The 25,106-nt window shown below is 40.4% G+C and overlaps 2 protein-coding genes across 6 annotated transcripts in view; both read left to right on the top strand.

Moving 5' to 3' along the window:
• The window catches only part of chd5 (chromodomain helicase DNA binding protein 5), a 36,200-nt gene extending 16,465 nt beyond the window's left edge, over window positions 1-19,735 (top strand). The window contains exons 10-40 of one of the 3 annotated variants that reach the window (XM_082533055.1): window positions 775-981; window positions 1,387-1,598; window positions 1,840-1,971; window positions 2,194-2,302; window positions 3,397-3,588; window positions 3,812-4,012; window positions 4,201-4,338; window positions 4,509-4,630; window positions 5,204-5,377; window positions 5,484-5,625; window positions 5,808-5,939; window positions 6,077-6,194; window positions 6,305-6,429; window positions 6,591-6,837; window positions 7,042-7,214; window positions 7,389-7,563; window positions 8,086-8,151; window positions 8,286-8,374; window positions 8,761-8,894; window positions 10,044-10,188; window positions 11,702-11,861; window positions 11,967-12,046; window positions 12,260-12,455; window positions 12,544-12,633; window positions 12,739-12,882; window positions 13,380-13,488; window positions 13,690-13,822; window positions 13,985-14,180; window positions 15,333-15,496; window positions 16,172-16,325; window positions 16,894-19,735. In XM_082533055.1, coding sequence (XP_082389181.1) covers window positions 775-981; window positions 1,387-1,598; window positions 1,840-1,971; window positions 2,194-2,302; window positions 3,397-3,588; window positions 3,812-4,012; window positions 4,201-4,338; window positions 4,509-4,630; window positions 5,204-5,377; window positions 5,484-5,625; window positions 5,808-5,939; window positions 6,077-6,194; window positions 6,305-6,429; window positions 6,591-6,837; window positions 7,042-7,214; window positions 7,389-7,563; window positions 8,086-8,151; window positions 8,286-8,374; window positions 8,761-8,894; window positions 10,044-10,188; window positions 11,702-11,861; window positions 11,967-12,046; window positions 12,260-12,455; window positions 12,544-12,633; window positions 12,739-12,882; window positions 13,380-13,488; window positions 13,690-13,822; window positions 13,985-14,180; window positions 15,333-15,496; window positions 16,172-16,325; window positions 16,894-17,021 — 4,587 coding nt within the window. In that variant the 3' untranslated portion in view covers window positions 17,022-19,735. Of the gene's footprint in view, window positions 1-774; window positions 982-1,386; window positions 1,599-1,839; window positions 1,972-2,193; window positions 2,303-3,396; window positions 3,589-3,811; window positions 4,013-4,200; window positions 4,339-4,508; window positions 4,631-5,203; window positions 5,378-5,483; window positions 5,626-5,807; window positions 5,940-6,076; window positions 6,195-6,304; window positions 6,430-6,590; window positions 6,838-7,041; window positions 7,215-7,388; window positions 7,564-8,064; window positions 8,152-8,285; window positions 8,375-8,760; window positions 8,895-10,043; window positions 10,189-11,701; window positions 11,862-11,966; window positions 12,047-12,259; window positions 12,456-12,543; window positions 12,634-12,738; window positions 12,883-13,379; window positions 13,489-13,689; window positions 13,823-13,984; window positions 14,181-15,332; window positions 15,497-16,171; window positions 16,326-16,893 lie in introns of all 3 variants that reach the window. The other 2 variants (XM_082533054.1, XM_082533056.1) reach the window with 2 other exon arrangements.
• Window positions 19,736-21,585: 1,850 nt separating this feature from the next.
• The window catches only part of arhgef10la (Rho guanine nucleotide exchange factor (GEF) 10-like a), a 117,821-nt gene continuing 114,300 nt past the window's right edge, over window positions 21,586-25,106 (top strand). For all 3 annotated transcript variants that reach the window (XM_082532947.1, XM_082532948.1, XM_082532946.1), the window contains exon 1: window positions 21,586-21,987. The gene's annotated coding sequence lies outside the window, so the exon portion shown is untranslated. The remainder of the gene's footprint in view (window positions 21,988-25,106) is intronic.

Here is a 25,106-nt window from a genome sequence, read left to right as displayed (position 1 = left end):
ATATGTGCACAACGATATTTAGTTTAACATTTGCTTTGGTGGCAGCACGGTGGCACGGTGGTTAGCACTGTTGCCGCACAGCAAGACGGTTCCGAGTTCAATTCCACCATCTTTCTGTGTGGAGTTTGCATGTTCTCCACGTGTTTGTGTGGGTTCCCTCCGGGTACTCTGGCTTCCTCCCACCGTCCAAAGACATGCAGCTTGTGGGGATAGGTTAATTGGATAATCCGAATTGCCACTAGGTGTAAATGTGAGTGCGAATGGTTGTCTGTCCCCGTGTGTTGGCCCTGCGACAGACTGGTGACCTGTCCAGGGTGTACCCTGCCTCTCGCCCTATGACAGCTGGGATAGGCTCCAGCGACCCCGAAAGGGAATGGATGGATTTTCTTTGGTGATTTTGTTCAAATTATTTTGTTTTTCAGTCTTGTCTTTTCTCTTTGTTGTTTACAAACGTGACACATTTACATCATGTTGATTTTAATTACCAGAGCGCTGTCACTGATACATAATTGAATGATGCATAAATATACATTGTTAGAGAGCCAGAGCAGATAAAGGGTGACCTCTTTCACTTTGATAAGTGTGCACACCTACAGCAGTTTCAGCCACATTAGCTTGTTGATGTTAATGTGAAATATGTCTCCTTTAGGAGGGTGATTGCTTGTCAAAGACTTTCATATTCATCTTCATATTTTTACAGAAACTCATTATTGTTACTCAGTCAGAAGCTAAGAAGAGCTGTGTGTGTGACAGAACCTTACTTTTTCCTTGCAGTGCCCTCCCCTTAAAGGAAAAGTACAAAAGATTATGCACTGGACGTGGGGAGAAGCTCCGCTGCCAGCCGAACCACCTACAGGACCTGATGGCAAGCCAACAGATCCGCTCACCAACCCCCCGCTCAAGGGCCGCCCAGAGAGGGAGTTCTTTGTTAAGTGGGCTGGCCTTTCGTACTGGCACTGCTCCTGGGTCAGCGAACTGCAGGTGAGATGCCAGAAGTCAGTCCAGTCTCAAATTAACATTTCTGCTCTTCTTGGCCAAAGTGTTCTCTTTGTTAAATATAGAACAAACCGAAGGAGCCAAGGGAGGATTTTACTGGATGATCTATTACTTTTTAATATAATATTAGAAAAACACAATGTTACATGAAATCTATTTTTCAGTTTTTCATGGAGAAGTTTTCCTTCAAATGCTCGACAAAGCACCTAATTTATTTTACACGAACTTTTTCTTTATTAATATCAGTCTGGGTTTTTTGTAACTAATTAAGTCAGTTTCATTGTTACAGATGGAAAATAATATATTGCATTTTTGTACCTACTTTGCTCAAGGAGGTGCTTGAAGGAAACTTACAAAACCAATAGTTTTGCTTTGTTGCTGGTTGTGCAGTTGGAGCTGTACCACACGGTCATGTACCGGAACTATCAGCGTAAGAACGACATGGACGAGCCCCCGCCATATGACTACGGCTCCGGAGAGGAGGAGCTCAACAGTGAGAAGAGAAAGAGCAAAGATCCCCAGTATGCTGCGATGGAGGAGCGCTTCTACCGTTATGGCATTAAACCAGAGTGGATGGTTATCCACCGGATAATCAATCATAGGTAGCTGCTCACACAGACTCTCAGATCAGGGTTTTCAGGATGTATTTAAAATACCATACATTTTATAGACCAGATATTCTAATTATTGCTTTTAACATTTCACAATATATCTGTATAACAGTTAAATGATCAGAAAGAAACATCTTCCATATGGCGGTCTCATATCAAGTTGTTTTTCAGTGTCTGTTTAATGATCAGTGTGATAAATTTATAAAACCTGCAGCTGTTTTCTGCTTTGTAGTTTTGATAAAGATGGTGATGTGCACTACTTGATCAAGTGGAGAGACCTGCCCTACGACCAGTGCACCTGGGAGGTGGATGATTTCGACATCCCAGATTATGAAAGTCATAAAGCTTCTTACTGGGATCACAGGTTAGTTAACTGTGTTTTGTACCTTTTTCAAGTAGCTTTCTCACAGTGGGAAGATGACAGTGAGAACACAGAAATCCCCTGCACACAAAAGTAAACAAAAGCATATGCCTACATCTGCTGCTGTTTCCCTTCATCCTCGCCCTCTGTCTGTGACAACCATTAGAGTCATTTGTTGTGACATGAAATTGTTGCTTCGTTATAATTTTTTTTCCTTTTCCTCAGAGAGCAAATTTTAGGAGAGGATCAGCGCCCTCTTGTGGTGAGGAAAGGCAAGAAACTAAAAGATGACCATCCAAAGAGAGAAGTCCCTCCTGATGCCCCAATCATAGATGTAAGTTTGGATATTTGGGCCCACTTCTGCCAACTGAACTGTGATTGCCTGCAGCAGGTTTTTGCAGCAAACATTTCAAAAGTAATGCTCTCGATCTAAAGCCACAATTTATCGTGGCTGATTATTCTAGAGTCTATATTTAAACTGCACATATACAGTACTGTGAAAAAGTTATGAGTCACCCCTCATTTCTTTGCATTTTGCTTGGAAAATGGTATATAGGTGCTACGAAATATGGGCTAAATGGAAATACAGAGTAAAAGTCAAAGCCAAAGTTTTTACAAATTTAATTCGCTTGATATGAACACCTTCATTCTTCCGGACAGCCTGAACTCTCTTAGGCAATCCTTCATATAATTTCTTTAAGGATAATTCAGGGATAGTTCTCCAGGCCTCTTGAAGGACATTCAAAGCTCTTCTTTGGATGTTGACTGTGTTCTGTTCAGTTCTTTGTCAAGAGGATCCCACACAGTTTCAGTAATGTTGAAATCCAGGCTCTGGGGAGGCCAATCCAAAACTGATAGTTTTCTATTGTGTATTTTTCTATTCAGGTATGCTTTTACTGCACTGAGAGTGTGTTTGTGATGCTTTAAAATGGCATTGCATGTTGGATCAAAATCTTATGGAACTTTTCTGCATTCATAATTTCAGCAGTTTTGACAAGATCAAACCATGTTTTACATGGTGAAGCACCAGATGCATCTCTCACATCTTATCTCATGTTTTCCTGGATCTTTTCATGTTTCATAAGGACATGACTTTTAGATACTGTTCATCTGCTGTTGGTAGTTTTTTAGGTCTCCCGCTTCTTGTTTTGTCCAACTGTTCATTTTTTAAAGGCAAATTATGGGTTTTTGTGACAGATTGCTTGTAATGAAGCCCATAAAGATAAAATTTCAGATTTGTCCTTTGCTAAGTTTTCTTATGTTTATGCTAATGTTTTTTATGCTTAAATGATTCATAGGTTGATATTAAGTTGTTCAAAAACTACAAGATCTGGACTGGAAATGAGAGCCAAAGTAACAAAATAAAAAAGCATTGAAAGACCTTCCGAAAGACTCTTACAAGATTCTGCCTCCTATTTCTATTATCAGCCCACCATCAAGTTTGAGCACCAACCATGGTACATTAATGCCACTGGGGGAACGCTACATCCGTACCAGCTGGAAGGCCTGAACTGGTTGAGGTTCTCCTGGGCTCAGGGCACAGATACGATCCTGGCTGATGAAATGGGCCTGGGAAAGACGGTGCAGACGATAGTGTTTCTCTACTCGCTGTATAAGGAGGTAAGACTGAAAGACTGTCCTCTTTTGTCTTTTCCATATTGCATTGCATAGATCACATTTTGGTTCTGTGGGTGTAATTCATAAAGCACCTGTTAGTAATATAAATGGGAATATAAACTTAGAGCTAATAATATTGTGCGTAAAAAGTAAAATGATGAACTGAGTTCTTCTTCGGGTGATGTATTTTATGGGGAAGTAACCTAATGTCTCCTGTCTCTGTCAGGGTCATTCCAAAGGACCTTTCTTGGTGAGCGCACCCCTTTCCACTATCATTAACTGGGAGAGAGAATTTGAGATGTGGGCTCCAGATTTCTATGTGGTGACATACACTGGAGACAAAGACAGCAGGGCAATCATCAGGGAGAACGAGTTCACCTTTGAAGACAGTGCAGTAAAATCAGGGCGGAAGGTGTTCCGTATGAAGGTAGTGTACCCCATGCTCATCCATGTTTTTCTCACCAGGTCAAAATACTGTTTTTCAAGTGCATACTTTTTGAAGCCGCAGGTGATGAAATAAATGATAATTTTACTTTGTTTTTAATTCATTTTATGCCTATTACATGCAGCACATACTAAATCATCGTATCTACCATCCAATCTGCTCCCTTGCAGAAAGACACTCCTATCAAGTTCCATGTGCTGCTGACATCTTATGAGCTGATTACTATAGATCAAGCCATTCTGAGCTCTGTCACCTGGGCCTGTCTGGTGGTAGATGAGGCCCACAGATTAAAAAACAACCAATCAAAGGTAAAGCTGCACCGCCTGCACTGAGATATATCCTATCATATGCTTTGGAAGCAGAAACAGCATCCTTTTAACAGAAAAAGAAAAATGCATGAGAAGGATGAGTAGAGTAGGGTGTACATCTCTTCATATGGCATTGACTTTCATCATCTTGCACAATCTCTCATGTTCAGTTTTTCAGAATTCTCAATGGGTATAAGATCTACTACAAGCTGCTGCTCACTGGAACTCCTCTTCAAAACAACCTAGAAGAGCTGTTCCACCTCCTTAACTTCCTCACCCCAGAGCGCTTCAAGTATGTGCTGTCTCTTTTCTATCGTATATAATTTCCTACCTTTTTTTCTCATGGATTTCATGCATTAAATTATGATATATATAATGTTATGAACAATAAAAAATACAAACAGGAAGAAAGTGAATGTAAATAACTTCATTATAAATAATTGTGTATAAACTGATTTTAAGTCTTTTTTAATAGTTTTCTAAAGCCAATGAAAATTCACCATCATCTAATATTTTTTTGCCCGTATAGACTCAGTTTCTGTGCAGCTCAGGTAAATTGGTATCGATTTTATGACTGATCCTCCTTATTATCTCATAAGTTCAGCCCAGTAATGAGTCTTGTCCATTTAAAACTCCAGAATGACAAATTTTATACATTTCCAACATCACAGGCACAGCTAACTGACCAAAACACTTTTACATTTTGTGATGAGTAAGACTATCAGCATCCATTTTCAAGCAGTTTTAAGTCAGCACATTGTACTGGAGCAAAAATAGATAGATCTCTTGTTTTAAATAAAATACATTTAAATTAAGAAATAGGCTTTTTTTAAAAAATATAATTTCATTTCATTGTGACCTGCAGTAACCTGGAAGGCTTCCTGGAGGAGTTTGCTGATATCTCTAAAGAGGATCAGATCAAAAAGCTCCACGACCTGCTGGGACCTCACATGCTCAGGAGGCTGAAAGCTGATGTCTTCAAGAATATGCCTGCAAAGACAGAGCTGATTGTCAGAGTGGAGCTTAGCCCCATGCAGAAGTAAGCCTGAAAAAAATAAGCATAACCGTGTTGAAGGAAGCATGGGCAAATAATTGATTGTGATTTTCATTTCTTCTCCTGACTCTATCTGACCTCTAACCTGCAGGAAATATTACAAGTTTATCTTGACACGAAACTTCGAGGCTTTGAACTCCAAAGGTGGAGGGAACCAGGTGTCCCTCCTCAACATTATGATGGACCTGAAAAAGTGCTGCAACCACCCTTACCTGTTCCCTGTGGCCGCTGTGGTAAGGCAGATTTACTTTATTTGTTTTATTTCAGAGTACAGATGACTTATATCAACCAACACAGAAAACTAGAAAACTGCCCCTTTTTCTGAGTTCGGTTTAGCATGTTATTCAGAGATACTGTAGCAAGCAATGATTCTCGAGCTAATCTCCATCCTGGCATTGATTGTTTTATCTTGAAGGAGGCTCCTGTTTTACCCAATGGCTCTTATGATGGCAACCTACTGGTGAAGTCCTCAGGAAAACTGACGCTGCTTCAGAAAATGCTAAAAAAGCTCAAAGATGAAGGACACAGAGTTCTCATTTTCTCTCAGGTAACACTCAAATAAATGTATGTGTCAGAGTCTGTCTATATTTTAGCCATTTCTGTGCGATGGCAGTTTTATGTGATGAATGACATCAAAGACAATTTCAGGTTTTTTAGCTGTAAGGTCCAACATTGTGTTTACAGATGACAAAGATGCTGGATCTGCTCGAGGACTTTCTTGAGTTTGAGGGTTATAAATATGAACGTATTGATGGGGGGATTACTGGAGGTCTAAGGCAGGAAGCCATTGACCGCTTCAATGGTGAGGGTTGTTTTTTTTTGTGCACTTGCACATTTGTCTCAGTCTGGCTTTCACTTACTCACACACTCTTAAACACACAAAGCAACTCGCTGCTCTGTTTTATGTCACAGCACCAGGCGCGCAGCAGTTCTGCTTCTTGCTTTCAACACGAGCTGGAGGCCTTGGCATCAACCTGGCGAGCGCAGATACTGTCATCATCTACGACTCTGACTGGAATCCTCACAATGACATCCAAGTACTGACTCCACATAGAATATTTTAATATTGAATTATTATTATTATTTATTTATTTGTAATTTGTAACAAGTTGAGCTTTAATTCTCAAGTGAAAAACCATCTCTTTAATTTCACCTCTTCACTCCAGTGTCATGCCTTGTATCTTCCTCTTTGTTACAGGCATTTAGCAGAGCGCACCGTATAGGCCAAAACAAGAAAGTGATGATCTACCGGTTTGTGACTCGAGGCTCAGTGGAGGAGCGAATCACCCAAGTGGCCAAAAGGAAAATGATGCTGACTCACCTGGTGGTGCGCCCTGGCCTGGGCTCCAAAATGGGCTCCATGTCCAAACAAGAACTGGATGACATCCTAAAGTTTGGAACTGAGGAGCTTTTTAAAGATGAAATGGAAGCAGCACGAACAATGGGTCTGTCTATGTGTATACTGACGTGTGTTTCTGTTATGGATTGAACAAAAGCACACCCATTTTTATTGGGGTTTGTCTATTCACAGATATTCCTGTGCTAGAGACCTTTTTGTGTAGATTTCTATCAGCATTTTTAAGCTTACACACTTTCCTCTACTCAAAAGCGCCTCCGCTCGTTATTAAGTAAAAGCCTCTCATTAACAGGTGATAACAAAGATGGTGAGGAGGGCAGTGTGATTCACTACGACGATGATGCTATCTCAAAGCTGCTGGACCGCAGCCAGGATGCCACTGAAGACACAGAGATACAGAATATGAATGAGTACCTGAGCTCCTTCAAGGTGGCTCAGTATGTGGTGAAAGAAGAAGATGGAGAGGTGAGATTTTAACCGTCTTCACATCATGTGACATCATGATAATTGGGGTCGCACACACAAAATCTGTAGATCTCATTTATATCACAGTTCAATTATTTTGCTCAATACGCTACCTTCGACATAGGCCTTGTTTTAGAGATACTTACGCATGTGTCCTAATGTGCTATTATTCAGGAGGAGGTAGAGCGAGAGATCATTAAGCAAGAGGAGAACGTGGATCCGGACTACTGGGAAAAACTCCTCCGCCACCACTATGAGCAACAGCAGGAAGATCTGGCGCGAAATCTGGGCAAAGGCAAACGCATCCGAAAGCAGGTCAACTACAACGATACGACCCAGGAAGACCAAGGTAGGCTCAAGAGACACACAGCACCTCCCTATCAACATGTCTGCCGAGTTTTATTAGAGAGACAAGAGTGTGGCATTATCTCAAAATGGGATCATTTGGGTGTATCCTCTTCATTGTAACTCTTAGAATTCATTATACTGCCCTAAAGCTCACTTGTACCTCATGCATTTATGTAGTTTTATCAATGGGTGTTAAAGCACCCCTTTTTGCAGTAATTTTGCATGCTCAGCGTCCTGTCGATTGTAGTTGTCCTGCAGTTGAACTTTTATTTAAGAGTGAATAAAGACTTTAAAGCTCATTGTAGCTTAGAGTACACTCAAAGTTAAAGTGATTGTCTGCCATAGTTGCAAACCCTCACTTCACTTCCAGAGGCCTGAAGTGGTACAGTATGTGCATGCCCGACTGTAGTGGTCTGTAGTAATCTGCAGTGCCATGGCGCCCTCAGGTGGCCACCAACAGAAGCGAACGCAATGTACTGTTTCTCTTTGATGTGTGGCTCAGAATGGCAGGATGATCTTTCAGACAATCAGTCGGAGTACTCCGTGGGGTCCGAGGACGAGGACGAAGATTTCGAGGAGAGGCCTGAAGGTAGGCAGCAAAAAACACGATAAGTCACATTTGAATATAAACAAAACAGATTCTTACTGTATTTTTTCTGTCATTATACATGTCCCTACATGCGCCCATCTTTCTGACAACGGACTTTGTTTTGTTCTACGTAGGAGGACGCAGACAATCACGTCGGCAGCTCAAGAGTGAGAAAGACAAACCTCTTCCACCCTTACTGGCTCGGGTTGGAGGCAGTATCGAGGTATGAATTCCAGGAAGTCCTCGCATATCTTCAAGTGTATTGGCTTGCTTTAATTGTTTGTCTTACCAGATCATTTTGTAATCAGTCACTTTAGAATATTTCCTCATTTGAAGAAAATTTGACATTTTTGAGCAGCATGTCAGGAAGCATCACTGCTCTGCAGCTGATCATGTGCTTCTTTGTAAAATGAGAAATCAGGATCAATAAATTCTCACCCTGTTATTACATCATAAAACATATATCCACAAGTATAATTTAGAACTGTTTTAATATACAAGGGAATACTTCTTATGTCTTTCTACTGCTTCTTTCTGACTTTTTGAATTCACAACCTCTTTATCTAAAACATCTCTATTACTCTGTTTTCTGATTATCATCATTTCAAGGTCCTTGGGTTCAACGCTCGTCAGAGGAAAGCCTTCCTTAATGCCATCATGCGCTGGGGCATGCCCCCTCAGGATGCTTTCAACTCTCATTGGCTAGTTAGGGACCTGAGAGGGAAGAGTGAGCGCGAGTTCAGGTGAAGCTCTAATATTATTCATTTTTCAACTATGACACAAGTAGCGTTATTTGAATCAGTTGTAATTTTGTTTTCACACAGTGCAATTTTTTTCTCAAGAGGGGCCTGTCATTATATTAAGTGGCAGCTCTTGGCTCTTTCATTAACTGTTTACACTGTTTGCTAGCCCATGGCAATGCTCCAGATTGCTCATGTCACGTTGGTAAAGGTCGGCCTTGCCAATTTCACTTTAATTTGGAGCAGTGGGAAAGAAAATGCCCACAGGTTGTTAAAACTAAAATTTTATGCCTGCAAATTATAACACATCACTCCTGTTGCTGCTATTGCAGCCAATAACACTATTGGCAAACCTATTACTTTGACCTTGTTCTCAATCAGTCAGTTGAAGTGATGGCATTATGTTTTACCAAAGCGACTCACTACACTGCATTAGCATTTACTTCAGCTGTCTTCTATGTATTGATAGTTTCTTTAATAATTAGAGATGGCACATCCTATATGTAGTTATGGATACCCATTTTACTAAGCTTCATTAAACAGATCAGAAAATGTTAACCTGTAGCTTACATGCTGATGTAGTGTAACAGTGCACCTGTCTAGTACACAGTGTCATCTGTGTAGTTTCAGTTTCTAATAGATGTTAAAATGTACAACAAAATCTAGCATGAAAGGTAGGGTATGTATGTGCTTCCAGCAACAAACATCTTCAGCACTCGCTGTGGTGTTCCGACCGTGTCGAGCGTGTAAGCCTGTGAAACGTATATAATCGTCTTTTCCTGAAGAAGAAGCTTTGATACTGTCAGGAGAGTAGTTTGGGCAGTGTGAGAGTGTGATACACTGACTGAAAATGGGTGTCTCACACTAGGTTTTTTCTCATGATGTTGTTATTTGGGGAATTCTCCAAAATGTCATGTCGTTTAGTGAGCTGCACAGCAGAAACATGTTTGAGTTCAGAGTGATACATGGCAGTGTATCACCTCGAAACAGTGAGATTTCTGCCACCAGGGTGTGCATTCTTGAATGACATTAAGATGACAGGAAAGGAGTGCGTGTCTGAAACAAGCTTATTGCTACCTCCCTAGTCGTTAGTAGAGGTTTGAAAATGTGAGTTTGTGCTGGTAACCTTATAGAAATTTTTGTGTTCCTTAGGGCCTACGTGTCTCTGTTCATGAGACATTTATGTGAGCCGGGGGCAGATGGAGCAGAGACCTTTGCCGATGGAGTCCCTCGCGAGGGGCTGTCTCGTCAGCATGTTCTTACCAGGATCGGAGTCATGTCCCTTGTCAGGAAAAAGGTACCGATTATTCAGCCAAAGAAATTTTCTTCCTATGCTGGAACATTGAGATTAGAAAAAGTAGGTCAGCCCATCCTGGAGGAAGCCAAAGCGGGGGGGCGGGGGGGGGGGTAATCTTTGGGTACAAACTTTTTCTTGCTTTGAACATCATGCATATTCCAAAATAAGATGTTTTTTGGAGATTTGTCAGCAGTGAATACATCTGAGACTGAAGTGGATGAAGATTTGTATGTAAAGTGTTTAGAAAGGTTAGAAAGTTACTAAATACAGTTTCCACAATTATATTCGCCAATGTAGGATCACAGGCTAATACTACTTTTTCTTTATATTATACAGTACTGTGCAAATCTCTTGAGCCACCCTTGATTTCTTACCTTCTTACAATTCTTACAAATGGTCCTTTACAATAGTTTAACCATTTAACACTGACCTATGAATAATTTAATCATAAAAACACACCAAACTCAAGGGATGGAGGGACCGAAGAAGTCATATGGATGGCATCCAGATGAAGAGACTCTCAATGACTTCTTCAGTCGCTTGGAAATCACTAAAAGTTTGATTTTGTTCATCTGGACTCTGTTTCCAGATAAACAGAATGAACTTTCTGGGATTTCCTTACCTGAATTATTGATCCTGGATCGAGATCTTGACTCACTTGGGCAAGAACTGCCTAAAACTGGCATGTGAGTACAAGCAAACAGCACGTACATCACTCTCTTGGATCAGTGATGAAATGTTTCACATTTCTGAGGTCCTTCAAGAAGCCTGGAAAATTATTCCTGAAGACTACTTAAGTAAATTAGAAGAAAGTTGCCTAAGAGAGTTTTAAGTTTAGGCTTTGTTGAAGAATAAAAGGTGATCATACCAAATATTGACTTCCAGGCTCATTTGAACTGTTAACCTTTCTAACTGTCTGTCTTTATATGTTTTATTTCCAAGTAGGTTAACAGGTGTTTTAATAAATTGTTGCACCAGTTTTAACAACAAAATATAAAGAAGTTATGACGAGCTTGGGACTTTTGCACACTACTGTATAAAGCAAATAACAATAGCTATATTAATTCATTTATTTAAATCTATACATAGTAAACTTGTAGTATTACAAGATTTTTTAAAAGTATAACATTAGTGTATTACATGCTCAAGTACTACAGATAGAGACTAGCAAGTAGCTACAGCTGGCAGAATACAGCTCTTCCCTTATGAGAGCTACAGTTTAAAATTAGATTTTCTATTAATGTTTTTGTGCATGGCCTGTGGCAAATAAAGTTTTTAAAAAGTGTTGAAAAACCGAGTTGCCATGATAACTAGGCTAAGTTTGAAGTTAAAATGAGCTGGTCCATCTGGCTTGAGCCAGAATTAATATTTTACTAGTGCTTAATTATGCTACATGTACTTTATAATTTTATAATAGAGTTCTTCCTAATGCCTTATTTAAAGAAAGTAGGACATCCAGTGAAAGTATAGGATGTTCTTTTTATCACAGTTGAATCTCTTTTCTTTACTGTAGGTGCAAGAGTTTGAGCATGTAAATGGGAAGTTAAGCTCTCCTGATCTGATTCCCATTGGAATGGAGCTGAAGAAACTGAATGAGAGTGTATCCTCTGATCCCAACACGCCTGTGCCAGCTAGCCCTGTGGCTACTCAGCCCAGCACTCCTATCCCACAAGGTCTGCTTTGATCATGTTCTGTTTTCCTCTAAATGTTAAAGTAAAGTTCATGCTGTATCACTTTATGACTGCAAATGAGCTGAGTTGTTGTTTTCTGGAATGTAGAAAAAACTGAGTCTTTCTTGGGTACTGCGGAGGACAAGGAAGCCACAGAGCCAGAGAGCAAGAAACTGTCAGAGCAGGAAGTGAGTCCTTTTTTTTCTCCCTTTAACCACCACTTTCTTTCTTTTCTCCTTTATTGTCTTGTCCATCATCTCATGGGTCATCACACTGTAACCATAACTCATCATTCTCAGAAGACGCTTGTCAAACTCCGACACCTTTTAACTTGTCTTTTTTTGCCCTTTACCGACTCTATCCTTTCTCCCTCTGTTGTCCTGTCTGTTTTCCCTCGGCAGGCTTCCACTGTTGAGCCAGCATCTGCACCCGAGAAGGCAACTGACAGTGACGAGAACAAGGGCAACTCAGAGGAGAAAACAGGAGATGAGAGGAACAGAACCGAGTCGCCCTCCACAAAGACGGAGCCATCTGCTAACCCAAAAGAGCCAGCTTTCAAACAGTCCGAAGCGCAATCCACTATCACCTCACCTAAGAGTGAGCGGTTTATGATCTGTGTACTTCAGATTTTACTTATCTGCAAGGCTGTGCTTTGTTTATTCATTCTTTTTTCTTCTATCCTCAGTGGAGCCATGCAAAGAAACCGAAAAGTCCTCAGAAAAAGGAGACACTGATTCTCCTCTGGCAAAAACTGAAGACAAGGAAAATAAACCAGGTAAACGTGCTATGACTCCTTAAATTAAAGATGGAGGATTATTCTGCTATATACACCACTATATACACCACAGATATTTATTTTAATTAATTGTAACCTTTGCAGATGATGTAAAGAGTGAAGACGCATTAGAGGGTCGAATAAATGGAGACAAGGACACTTTGGATGAGATAGACGAAAGCAGGAAAGAAGACAAAAATGGATTCAAAGCAAAGTTCATGTTTAATATTGCTGACGGAGGTTTTACAGGTAAGAATCAATCCGATTTCTGCTATTTGTCCTTAATATACCTGATGCTGACTGACCAGGTGTCACCTGGAGTACTCTGGTCACATTCCTCCTTCATATCCACATATGAAGATATGAGATAAAGTTGATCAATTAGACTCTGAGTTCACAAAGTCACTGACAAATGTTGTGTCACTGGGAGAAATTGTCACTTATAAGCCCATCATAGAAGTCTTCTGAGTCTGATTTTCTGAGACTATCCATATCGTCAGACTGTAGAGTGAAGTCTGCACCTTATAAATAGATATTCTTTCTCTCCCCACTTTTCCTCCCGTGTTTTCTTTGGTTTACTCAGAATCTCTACTGCAGGTTATTTCAGGTGTCACACTGATTTATCTTTGTTTTGATATAAGTTTTGTTTGTGTTTATATGCTCTTATTTCTCTTTACGTGTTACAGACATATGGGATATTACTTTGTATTTTTGTAAGAACCCTGTTTTTATTTTTACGCCGTCAGAGCTGCACACCCTCTGGCAGACTGAAGAGCGAGCAGCGCTGTCTTCTGGAAAGATGCATGACATCTGGCACCGTCGCCATGACTACTGGCTGTTGGCTGGCATCGTGACGTATCCTTTCTTCCAGAGTGAGGAGCGAGAAGCATATGGCAGAGCAATGTAATTACTTATGACAGAAGTAGCTGCGGAGCTGATATTTACAAAATGTGAGGATGATGTACAACTACGCTTTCCTGCTTCCTCTTTATTTGAAGAATTTTATGAGGTTTTCCTTGCTCCCATTTGCTTTCTTTGACCGTGAATTTATCTCAGACATGGCTACGCTCGCTGGCAAGACATTCAGAATGATCCACGTTATGCGATTCTGAATGAGCCTTTCAAGACCGAGATGCATAAGGGCAACTACTTAGAAATGAAAAACAAATTCCTGGCTCGCCGCTTTAAGGCAAGTGTGGAGTTTTTTGTTTTTGTTTTTTTTTTAAAAACAGAAAAATAACAATAATACATTCTTCACATTATAATCTGAATACAAATGGAACCAGTTTGCATCTCCCTGCTATGTCTGCATTTCATACAAACTTCTCTTTGTTACTTTGCCTCACTGTAGTTGTTAGAGCAGGCTCTGGTGATCGAGGAGCAGCTGAGGCGGGCGGCTTACCTGAATATGACCCAGGACCCGAGTCACCCTGCCATGGCACTCAACACTCGCTTTGCCGAGGTGGAATGTCTGGCCGAGTCCCACCAGCACCTGTCCAAAGAGTCTCTGGCTGGGAACAAACCTGCCAACGCCGTGCTGCACAAAGGTCCGCAGCCCAGTGTCAAAAACAGCAACAGTTTAACCTGGCGAGATTCAGCTACCCAGTGCTGATAAATAGCTTTTTGTGATGCAAAGTAACTGGTTTGTTTGTGCTTCGTTCTGTTTCAAATCAGATGCAGGAGGAAATATTAACTTGAAACTCCCTAAAATCTTCCTAGAATTACCAGCACTTCACTATTTTTTAACTGAGACAGTATATTTTATGAAATAAATAGTATTTGTGTTTCTTTCACAGTGTGCTGTGTTGTTGGAATCAGTATACTAATACCAGAGTAAATTATGTTGCTCCAAGACAGTAAGAACACTAAGGAACAAGTTAAAACACCAATATAAAAAATTCCAAATGTTGCAAACAATTGCAAAATAGCTCCAATAATACAAACAGCTCTACGTATGTCATTCAGTGGTGCATTTAGGTCACCTCAGTCTCTCACTGAGCATGCTCCTGTGGCTGGACAGCGTGTCATGGAGTGGGTGGGTTAGAAGAGATTTATAACACGTGAAAAAAACTTCTGCAGTTACACTTTAAAAAGTCTTTTTTTATGTTATTTGAAACGGTGTCAATGTCATTTCACTAATTACTAGTACACAAAAGCTATTTTAACCTGTTAATAATACATGTTTTGTTTCCAAATGGAGACAGCTGTCAATTCCATCCATCCAGACAGTAAACAGGATGCCAAAGGAAGCATTTACAGATATTTCCACTCCACTGTTTTGTGAAGAGCTTCTAAAAGGCAGCCAGTAAATATCCTGTTTGACACAGTGGCTTCATTTTATGTTAATTTGACTCACCATTAAAACATGCTTACAGTGATTAGTAGGATGAAAGTTTGGGAAGAGGCCAAAGACTGATTGAAACTGAGGCGTTAAAATGTTATCGTTTCAAAATGATGCTGACTGTGACCCTCACTGATTTGTCTGCCAGTGAAAAATGTTTTGGCATTTAGTTCTTGGCACTTGCTAATTTCAGGTCCTGGAACAAACAAATTAGCTTTTTTAATTATTTGAGGTTCACACTAATTATGTCAAGGGTGTTGGAAAAGTTTTACATGCATTTTCCCGACATTTTATCGAAATCATTCTTTTAATACTAACATAAGTGAAACTGCTCTTGTGTGTGTTCGTGCTCTTGCAGTGCTGAACCAGCTGGAGGAACTTCTGAGTGACATGAAAGCAGATGTGACACGACTGCCCAACATGCTGTCCAGGATCCCACCGGTGTCGGCGAGGCTGCAGATGTCTGAGCGGAGCATCCTGAGCCGCCTCACCAGCCGAGGCAATGAACCTCCACCGCAGCAGGTGAGATGGAGCGTGGTTGTCAAGGAGATCAGGTGGGTTTTAGAAAGCTTTTTAAAAAAATGGAATTAAAGTTATTTGAGCTCATTTCCTGTAAAACAGGTTAAGGCTCAAAAGTGGGCAACTTGGCTAAGTAAATTTAAGAAAAAGGAAAAGCTGTGTCCCAAAACCTTTGAAGTTCGCCGTTGTCGCAACTACACAGCCACACTATTCCTTTGAAATCTCAAACTTAGGCTCGCTATTCCCCACGGAAGATTTCCCTCAGGTGCGATATGGGGAAAGAAAAATCTCCCTTAAGTTGTTTGCTTTCACCACTGTGCTCCACATTTTGCTCCCAGAGGAGAAAAAGTTGTTGTGTCTTTACTTTCCTCTCTGCTGTAGAGTGTGTATTTTGTTCTGTTATACAAGGGATCATTTCAGCCACGTAGTCTCTGTGGCCATATGCTCTGACAGTCTTTTTTTGGTTGTTATGACAACGCTTTCCTGACCATGACACAGTCGACGCACTTTCCTCCGCTTTTATCTGTCTTTACTTTGCTGGTGTAGAAAGAAAACTTCTCTTACAGAGCAACTCAAGCCTTTTAAGCACTGTATAGTAGAAAAAACCTCATACTGAATACCTGCTGTAATCACAAAGCTGTTTACAGCAGGATGACTAATCCTTTGTGTGTGTTTCAGCCATTTAGTCCAGGTGGGTTTGGCTGCTCCCAGATGTACAGCGGCAGTTTTGGAGGCGGATTCAGAGGACCAGGCGGACAGCCTATGGTTAACTATAGTCAGATGCCCTTAGGACCATACGTCAGCGGTAACAATCAACATTTTGCACTATATTGTATGTGACACACAACACAGATAGCATTTCAATTTCATGTGCAATAGGCTGAGAGATTACATGTACAGTAAATGATGTCACCTTGGCAAATATGCAATAAAAAGCTACAAGCAAAAGTCTGCATATGTTTGCAGAAGCACTAGTTTTCTTAGATAAGTCAAGTGATTGTTAAGGATCATTTTAATTAATCAAGAATCCATGTTAATCAACTTATTGTCATTGTTCTTGCCATCCTTACTTAATGCTAATAGGCAGTCATTTAAAAGTAGAAACATTAGTAGAAACCCACAGGTTTTAAACAGTCACATTAGCTAAATTCTATCTTCCCACATCACTGCAGATGTCCATTGTGCACTTTGGCCTATGACCTAGCTTTATAAATAGCTGGTCATAGAGCTTTAATTTGTCATAGAGCTAATTTTTGTTTTGTTTTTTAAGAAAGATTTAGAAATTTACTGACTTTGTTTTGCCTTTAAACAACTGTCTCATACCATCTGGCAAAATTCTCAACATTCACATTCATATTGTTTCAGTGAACCACAAAAAAAAAGATCTCTTCTCTTTTCAGTCTCCACTAATGGCCCCCCACCCCCTACAAGCCATCTGGACAAGAAGTCACTTGACTCCTTGAGGGACGTGGCTACGCCTGACCTCAAATCAGGCAAACCTAGTGATGTCATCTGTATTGAGGACTAGACCAGCTCTGTAACACTGACCTCAGGTCAGAAACTCCCAGGGATGGAATCTCAATGGATGACTACTGACCAACTCTTACGCCACTCTCTCCTTGTTCTCTCGCTCCTTCCTAACTCCAGATCTAAAAGTCAAGCTCTCTTCTCTCTACGGATAAGGCAATTAACTTTTTAATGCAGACGTATGTATCTTAACAATTGCACTTTTATCTTTAAAGAATCCTATAGAAGTATTTCAGTAGATGTTTGCTTTTGTTTACCTGTGATGGAAAGCTGCAGATTAAGAAGGAAAATGGAGCAGCTTCTTTGAAAACAGCTTCTTTCGCTCTGCACTACAGTGGAAGACTCGAGCAAGTTGGTGGCACTGAGTTCCTGACGCGCTTGATTGGGGCTCATTCTGATTCTGGAATGTGTGTTTTATTTGCGTCAGCCTCAATTCTTTTCATCTGCATACACTCAGTTGCTTTTACTCATCTGCCTATTTACTGTACACTGTGACTGTGCTCCCCCGGAGCTTGTCCCCTGTGAAGAGTGGAGTCGTCGAGGATGTCTACAGTCATAGCTTGATAAGAGATTGCTTTTTGAAGGCCAGTATTGTTATTTTAAATAAACTTGTGTTTTGTCATTCATGTTGTAACCTGTGAAGAAAATATTGATTTGAAAGAATCAAGAACTATTAACATGTATGCAGTAGCTGGACACAGGCTTTTGGAGAATCCTCTAAAGACTGCCACCTGCTGGTAATCTCAAGAAAGTAATTTCTGCTAAACCTGCAGGGAGACTTGACTGCAGTACCTGGGAACGTTGGCCTCTTGTACTGTATATACTGAGAGACTGCTGTTTATTTTACCTCACATATGTCTAATGATAGTGAACACATGTAAACATACATGGATGAAATCAGAAGCCTGGCTTAGTGTTGTACATGAAAATCAAGTGAGAGAAACTTTGGGAGTGGCAAGAATGATTTTTAATGCATTTTAGAGAAGACTGAGTATTTCTGTGTATGGTACAATATTTGTGATTCTTTCTATATTTGAATGTTAGTAGTGGCTGTAGAGCTTAACCCTGGGGCCATGACCGGTGGGACTTCATTGTAAACAGGGACCCATCTGGTACATCCACATACAGGGCTTCAGTGTTACCGAGACCAGAGTCCTGAATGGAGGGTGGAGTTTTATCCCTCTTATATCCCAGGGACTTTCCCAGTTCCCTTTTAATTGTTAGGACTAAATAAGAACACATGTGCTTATGGTGCAATGTCACCTCAAGTTTAACATTTGATGCAGACTGCGCTTTTGTTTGCTTCTCTTTTTTTGAGGTTAAATCTAATGTTTTTGGTCACTTGGTGCCATTAAAGGATATGATCCAGAATGATTTGTTCTTGTTGCAGTGCATTTCCTCCGCAGAGGTTAAGACTGTAAATTGTGGTGTTACAGTCAAAGCTTTTCATTTGAAGTAATATTCTCTGTGCATCAGCATTCAAGGACCATCATTGCTTTTAGATGATGTCGTCACTTTCAGCCTCCTTAGTAACAGTGTACGTGGTCATTTATTGCTTTACCTGGTGATAAGGCTACTACATGTTTACTCATTCCATCTACTGTTTTGTGCTAAAGTGACTGCACCTGGTAAAACAGTCTTTTTATAAATTCACACGTATTTAATTTTCTATTAACACACTGCAAGAATATTAGGACTAAATGTACAAATCTTTATTGACAAATCTATCTTTTTTTTCTTTTTCCAATGATATGTTTGTATTATGATTATTATTATGCCATTGCCAAGGCACTTATTTGAAAATGCTGAAAGGATAATTGCTATTGACTAATCTAAAGTGAAGAAATAGTGATTTATGGTGAGTGTATATCCTTACTCTGTTTTTTGCCAGTTCAAATGGTTGTCCTTAGGTGCTCTCTTCTGATTCCCTCTTCATTTTTCCAGCTTGTATCGCACTCATCGTTTCTCGAAATGCTTTGACTTAAAAGTCAAATTCAAAACATTACGATTTGGAAAGCATCATGAGACTAATCTTGAGTGCACTACGCTTTTTTAGTGTGAATCGATGCTGTTTCCGTTACCGTTTTTGTTCATGCCAGCAACTACTTGACCATGACATGGATGGTTGACAGACAGAACCTCAGAAACATGTAAATACTTGTTGAAATTGAAAGATTTTTCAGAGATAAGTCCATGTCATATAGATTTTTGTATTAAACTGAAAAAGATGAATGTTTACTGGATGGTGTTGCCATAGAACTGCTATGTGCACCGTATGTGCTCATCAATCAAAAACTTGTCCTTTTCCTCTGGAACTGTGACCATGAGATGACGTCGAAAAACACAATACTTCACTGAAATGCAATCAAACTGAAGTCAGTATGAATGTAATGTCTGTTAAAAAGGCTTCAGTCTAATATTACCAATATGTTAACAATGTATGCACATGCTTATTAATGTGGCTTTAAAAGCTACCAAAAGACCCTGTTAAAAGGCACCTTTGTTGCAGTGAATGCACAGCATGTGAAGCGTTTGATGGTTCACTTTTGGGAGGTGGTGGTATAGCAGGCATTTACAGACAATGAGCGCCAAGCAGTGTTATGGTACTGATATTTGTGCTGTATAGCAGTTGAATGAAAAAGTGAATTGTCATCTTTTTATTTGTATTCTGTGTATTTGTTCAATGTGTTTTAATAAATCTTCTGAACAACAGAATGTTTTCTGGTCAGTTCTTGCCCTGTACTCAGTCTGGAGACAGCTGAAGAAGCATGCAGATAAATAACTGAGCTGAGGATTTCATAATCAAAGCGAATGACATTTGTCTACACTTCACCTCACACATTACAGTGTGTTCATATGCAGCGACCTCTAGCACATGTCACACTGTGCATGAGCTTGCAGAACTGCAAATGTGATTATTGTCAGAAATAGAAATACTGAAGTACTCAGACTGGAAAAAAAGAAAGCCAAAATGTTAAGTGAATGAATGAATGAATGTAACAATAAAAAGTAAAAGTCTGATACAGGACTATCAAACACAGAGTCCAAGAGGCAACTGGCCCACCGAAGGGTTGAATCTGGCCCCTGAAATGGCGAATGTTAAAACTGTCATCAGGTCAATGAAAATGTACTTTCAAAAAAACTTAGTCAAATTGTAAAATCATTTTGTCCAAAAACACTCTGGATGTGTGTTTGTAAACTGGGTCATTGAACTTAAGGGAGTTTGATCACCCTGGTCCAATTCAAATTGAGTACCTTTATTTATGGTAAATGGTAAATGGCCTGTATTTATATAGCGCTTTTACTAGTCCCTAAGGACCCCAAAGCGCTTTACATATCCAGTCATCCACCCATTCACACACACATTCACACACTGGTGATGGCAAGCTGCATTGTAGCCACAGCCACCCTGGGGCGCACTGACAGAGGCGAGGCTGCCGGACACTGGCGCCACCGGGCCCTCTGACCACCACCAGTAGGCAACGGGTGAAGTGTCTTGCCCAAGGACACAACGACCGAGACTGTCCAAGCCGGGGCTCGAACCGGCAACCTTCCGATTACAAGGCGAACTCCCAACTCTTGAGCCACGATCGCTTTATGAAACTTAAAGCCTATTTAATATTAATGATGGTGTTTATTTTGTTAAGTAATTATGAATGCTGATAGTTTGTGTTTAACATGGCCCTAAGATGCTTCCATTGTGATACTAACACACCAGTTCCCTATGTTGTTTCAGATATTCACTGTAGTGCATCCTGGACACATTGCCAAAACATGACAGGGCTAGCGCAGACAGATGACACACTCTCTGTGGCTGATTTAGAATAACCAGTTACCATAAATTGCATGTAATTTGGTCTGTGGTCACCAAGACATAAAATGTGCATGTATAGAATCGTCAGTCACATGTGATTTAAAAAGAAAAAAGAAAAGATTTTTTTGGTGTGATTTCCCATTACCCACAGATTTCAGTTCAGGATTCTTTGAGTGCCATGTCTGTTTCATAATGTCAAAAGTTGTGTATCAAAATGTCTAGCGTTAAAACAAACCCATATAGAATTTGCTAGTAAAATAAGTCCATATTTGTTGTTTTTTACAATGCAAGGGATTATTTCCCATTTTCTCAAATTGTCTAACCTAAACAAAAATAATAATAAATAAGAAAGTATATACATTTATGTTCAATTCAGATAATAGACTGCTTCTTTAAAGTCCGTATTAAAGCCTTATATAAACGCACCTTAAACACAGGCTGTGTGTGGTGTGGGGGGAACACAAGGATTATAGTATTAAGCATTACTTTGCTGGAGAACCAAATGTATTTTTTCATCTATTGTTTCAGTTCAACCGGCTGCCTAGCACAGACACCTTCATCCCACACGGAAGTGCTGTGAGATAGCGTTGCCCCTAATTCCTCTAGTCCAACCCCTTTTTGTCTGAATCTCGCCCCTGATTGGTGAAAATATCATCCCCTAGGCATTTCATTGGCTGAATGCTTGCCTTTGCCAATCTGCTATTGGTCAGTTGTGACTGAGAACCCTCACCCCGCTTTGTGCCGCTGTCTGGACAGCAGCAGGGGTCTGGAGAGTGGGAGGAGGGAGAAAAACCAAAGAAAGGACAAAATGAAACTGGATGAGCTGAGGGGTGGCGGGTGGGGGCAATAAAAAAGAGAGGGGAGACAGAGGGAGGAACCGAACCAGGCAGCGAAAAAGGGGAGGGAGCAAAGAAGGTTACCTCATCTAGAACTGTACACACGGTGCAGGGGAGAAGTTGTGGGAAAGTAAACAGGACAGGAGGTTTCCAATCTGTGTTCAGCCACTTGCAGCCCTCACAGGAGACTATAAAGATGAGTGTGCTGGAACTGGAGCTGTGGTAAAAGCTGAGAGTTTATGGGAGGCTACCAGGATTAAAGGGTCATCAGGGAGTGCCTGAAGCTTCTCGGAGGACACACTACTGAGGACAAGGAGGTGAGAGGCATATTTGTTGTGTTCCAAATAGGTTCTCCCTTTCCTTGTCTTATTTTTTTTATCCTTTTATTCTGTCTCTTCTCCTTCTCACTCCCCACTCTCAGCATGGTTAGCATGTTGCAAAGACAGCAGCTTTGTCCAAGAGGGCTATTGATGGAGTGGAGTTGGGGGTGGGTGTGCTGGTTTGTGCCTCTCTGTCTCTCAGTCCGGCACTTAGAAGGGCAGCTGAATGGACAATGTGGAGGAGAAGAGCAAAGGATGGGAATGGTAGATACCTGTGTGGCCCTTTGGCAGAGTACACACCATCATGGACGATTAAACCTGAGCCTGCCTCAAATAGCCAGCAGGGATACAGAGGATGAGGCCTTGTTATGATAGCATTTTCAGAGACAGACACCAGGAAGGATGAGAGAGGGATTGGTGGCTCAACCTAGATCCAAAACACCTACTAGCTGGGGTTTTTCTCCAGTGCCTTCAGCTATAAAAAAGAGGCCTGATCCCGGCCTAAACCATTCCAGTTTGACGGTTGCTTCCCGGCGTACAATGGCCCCTTCTGGGATGGATTTCACACTGCCTCTATACTCTCAGCAGAACAGAAAGGGGACACAGGAGGGTGGAGGGTTGCAGTTGGGGGGCCTAAGGGACCTCTGACCAACTAATTTGCATTTTGTGCTAGGGCTCTGTTTCTGCTTCACTGGCCGGATGTCCAAGGCATTTTTTTTAAAGAAACTCTATGGGCTCACTGTATCCGATCTTTTTTCTCCTTAGTCACAGTCCAGCACTTCCAACAGACATTAGAAATCCATTCATGCATGTCTTTAAACTACCACAAAGACGTTACTATCAGTGGACACCCTCTTCATTTTGCCAAACATTCACCCATGAAACTTGCACACATGCACTCACACAGTGTACACATGTAAGGCCTTCAGACTGAACTTAACAATAAGCCATTTGATAGTGGGTACACGCCTCCCAAATGTTTACCGGTGTACTGTATCGCACACTGACTACATTCCCTTGGGATGTAGTCAAGAATTAGATAATTAACTAGTAGAACACATTCAGAACTGTTTGGATGTAGAAGCTTATCTGAAGTATTTTGTAGTCACACTAATGTCATGTTACCCAAACATGTCTTATCTTATTTCCTGTTAGCTCTTTTTGATAACAAATTCTATAGCCAAGTCAACTTAACAAAATTCATTAGCCTTCATTAGCGTAATTGCCAACAACATGTTTAGTAGGTTAGTTAGTGATTCTAAACTGACTATTTTTGCAAAAGGCAATTTCATGGGCAGGTGCAGGCAATTCCTTCATTATGTCATTGTCAATTGAACAAATAAAGAGCCTGGAGTTGATTTGAGGTGTGGCACTTGCATCTAGAAGATTTTGCTGTAAACAGACAACATGCGGTCAAAGTAGCTCTCTGTGCGGGTTAAACAAGCTTTTCTGAAGCTGCTAACGGACAGAAAAACAGAAACAGAAAAAAACCTATCTGAGAAACTGCTACAATATTAGGAGAGGCAAAATCTACAGTTTTGTACATCCTAAGAAAGAAAGCAAGCACGGGTGTACTCAGCAATGCAAAAAGACCCAAACGTCCACGGAAGACAGCAGTGGTGGAAGATCGCAGAATCATTTCCATGATGAAGAGAAATCTCTTTACAACAGCCAACCAAGGGAACAACACTAAACTCCAGAAATATGCAGTCAAAATGATTGGGTGGTGTTTCATTATATAGATGGACAATTACCCAAAACATACAGCCAAAGGAACCCAGGAGTTTATTGAAGCAAACAAGTGGAATATTCTTAAATGGCCAAGTCAGTCATCTGATCTTAATGAGCATCCATTTCTCTTGTTGGAGCCTAAACTTTGGACAGAAAGGCTTACAAATAGACAGCAAATTTGTCCAACTACCTTTGAGCCCCTGAAATGAAGGTGTTGTGTTTATAATGCTTTAGTTGCTTATATTTTTATGCAATCTTTTTGTTCAACCCTCTAAATTAAAGCTGAAAGTCTGCATTTCAACTATGTCTTGAGTTGTTTAATTTAAAATTCATTGTGATAATGTACAGAACCAAAATTATAAAAAAAAGTTGTCTCTGCCCAAATATTTATAGACCTAACCGTAGTTGGATCAGGTGACCCTGAATCCTTCCTTAGTTATGCCGCAATTGGCTCAGGCTGTTGGCAGCTTCCCATGATGCCCTGAGTGTTTGTTCTTCGTTCACCTCTTTTCACTTTCTGTGTTTATACACTCTGACAATGAAAGTTTGCCCTGTTACTTTGAGCTGCATAACTCTGTGTTTATGCATTTAATCATTAGTTGTTAAACTCAGGCTCACTTCCACAGTCTGGGTTTTGTCCAGTCTTCCTCCCCTCAGCCCCAACCAGATAGCTGTCCCTCCCTGTGGCTGGTTCTGCCAAAGGTTACTTCATGTTAAAAAGGAGTTTTTCCTTCTCACTGTCACCAAGTGTTTGTTAATAGGGGATCCTTTAATTGTTGTGGCTTTTTCTGTGTTATTGAAGTGTCTTTACCTTGCTTTATTAAGTGCCTCGAGGCAACTATTATTATGATTTGGCATCATATAAATAGTATAGAATAGAGGTGAAATTAAACTTTTGAGCCATAAGGAAACATTTGTTTGAAATTCAGTGAAATTGAATATGTTTATTAATTGTCATCTTTTGATATACTAACCTTCATCGGTCACAGTAAGTGTCAAAACAAAGATAATGCTGGCACTCACTCAAAAGTTCTCTTAGTGTGGGAATATCTTTTTATCTTGTTTTTGCTTCAGGAACAATGAAAGGAAATGTGAAGTTTAAAAAGCTTTGACATAAAGCATTAACAAACAACCAGTGTTGGTTAAATTAAGGTAGGGTTTTCAGGGTCTGACCCTGACAATCTTGGAATTTCTGATTAGTAGTTTCAGTCAGAAATATAATTTCTCATACAGGATCTGGGGTTTTAAGGATCGCCTTTTCCCCCTTTGGTTTCAAAGTGGATTTTTTTTAAGGGGGGAGTTTTGCATTTATTTGGAGTGTAGAGTAGACAGGAAAGGAGGCGAGAGCAGGGGAAGATGAGCAACAAAGGGCCGTGGGTAAGACT

Source organism: Aulonocara stuartgranti (genome assembly GCF_965226115.1).
Source record: "Aulonocara stuartgranti genome assembly, chromosome: 5".
Classification (NCBI taxonomy): Eukaryota; Metazoa; Chordata; class Actinopteri; order Cichliformes; family Cichlidae; genus Aulonocara; species Aulonocara stuartgranti.
The sequence above is the reverse complement of the archived record's forward strand: the minus strand, read 5'-3'. Positions and strand labels throughout refer to the sequence as shown.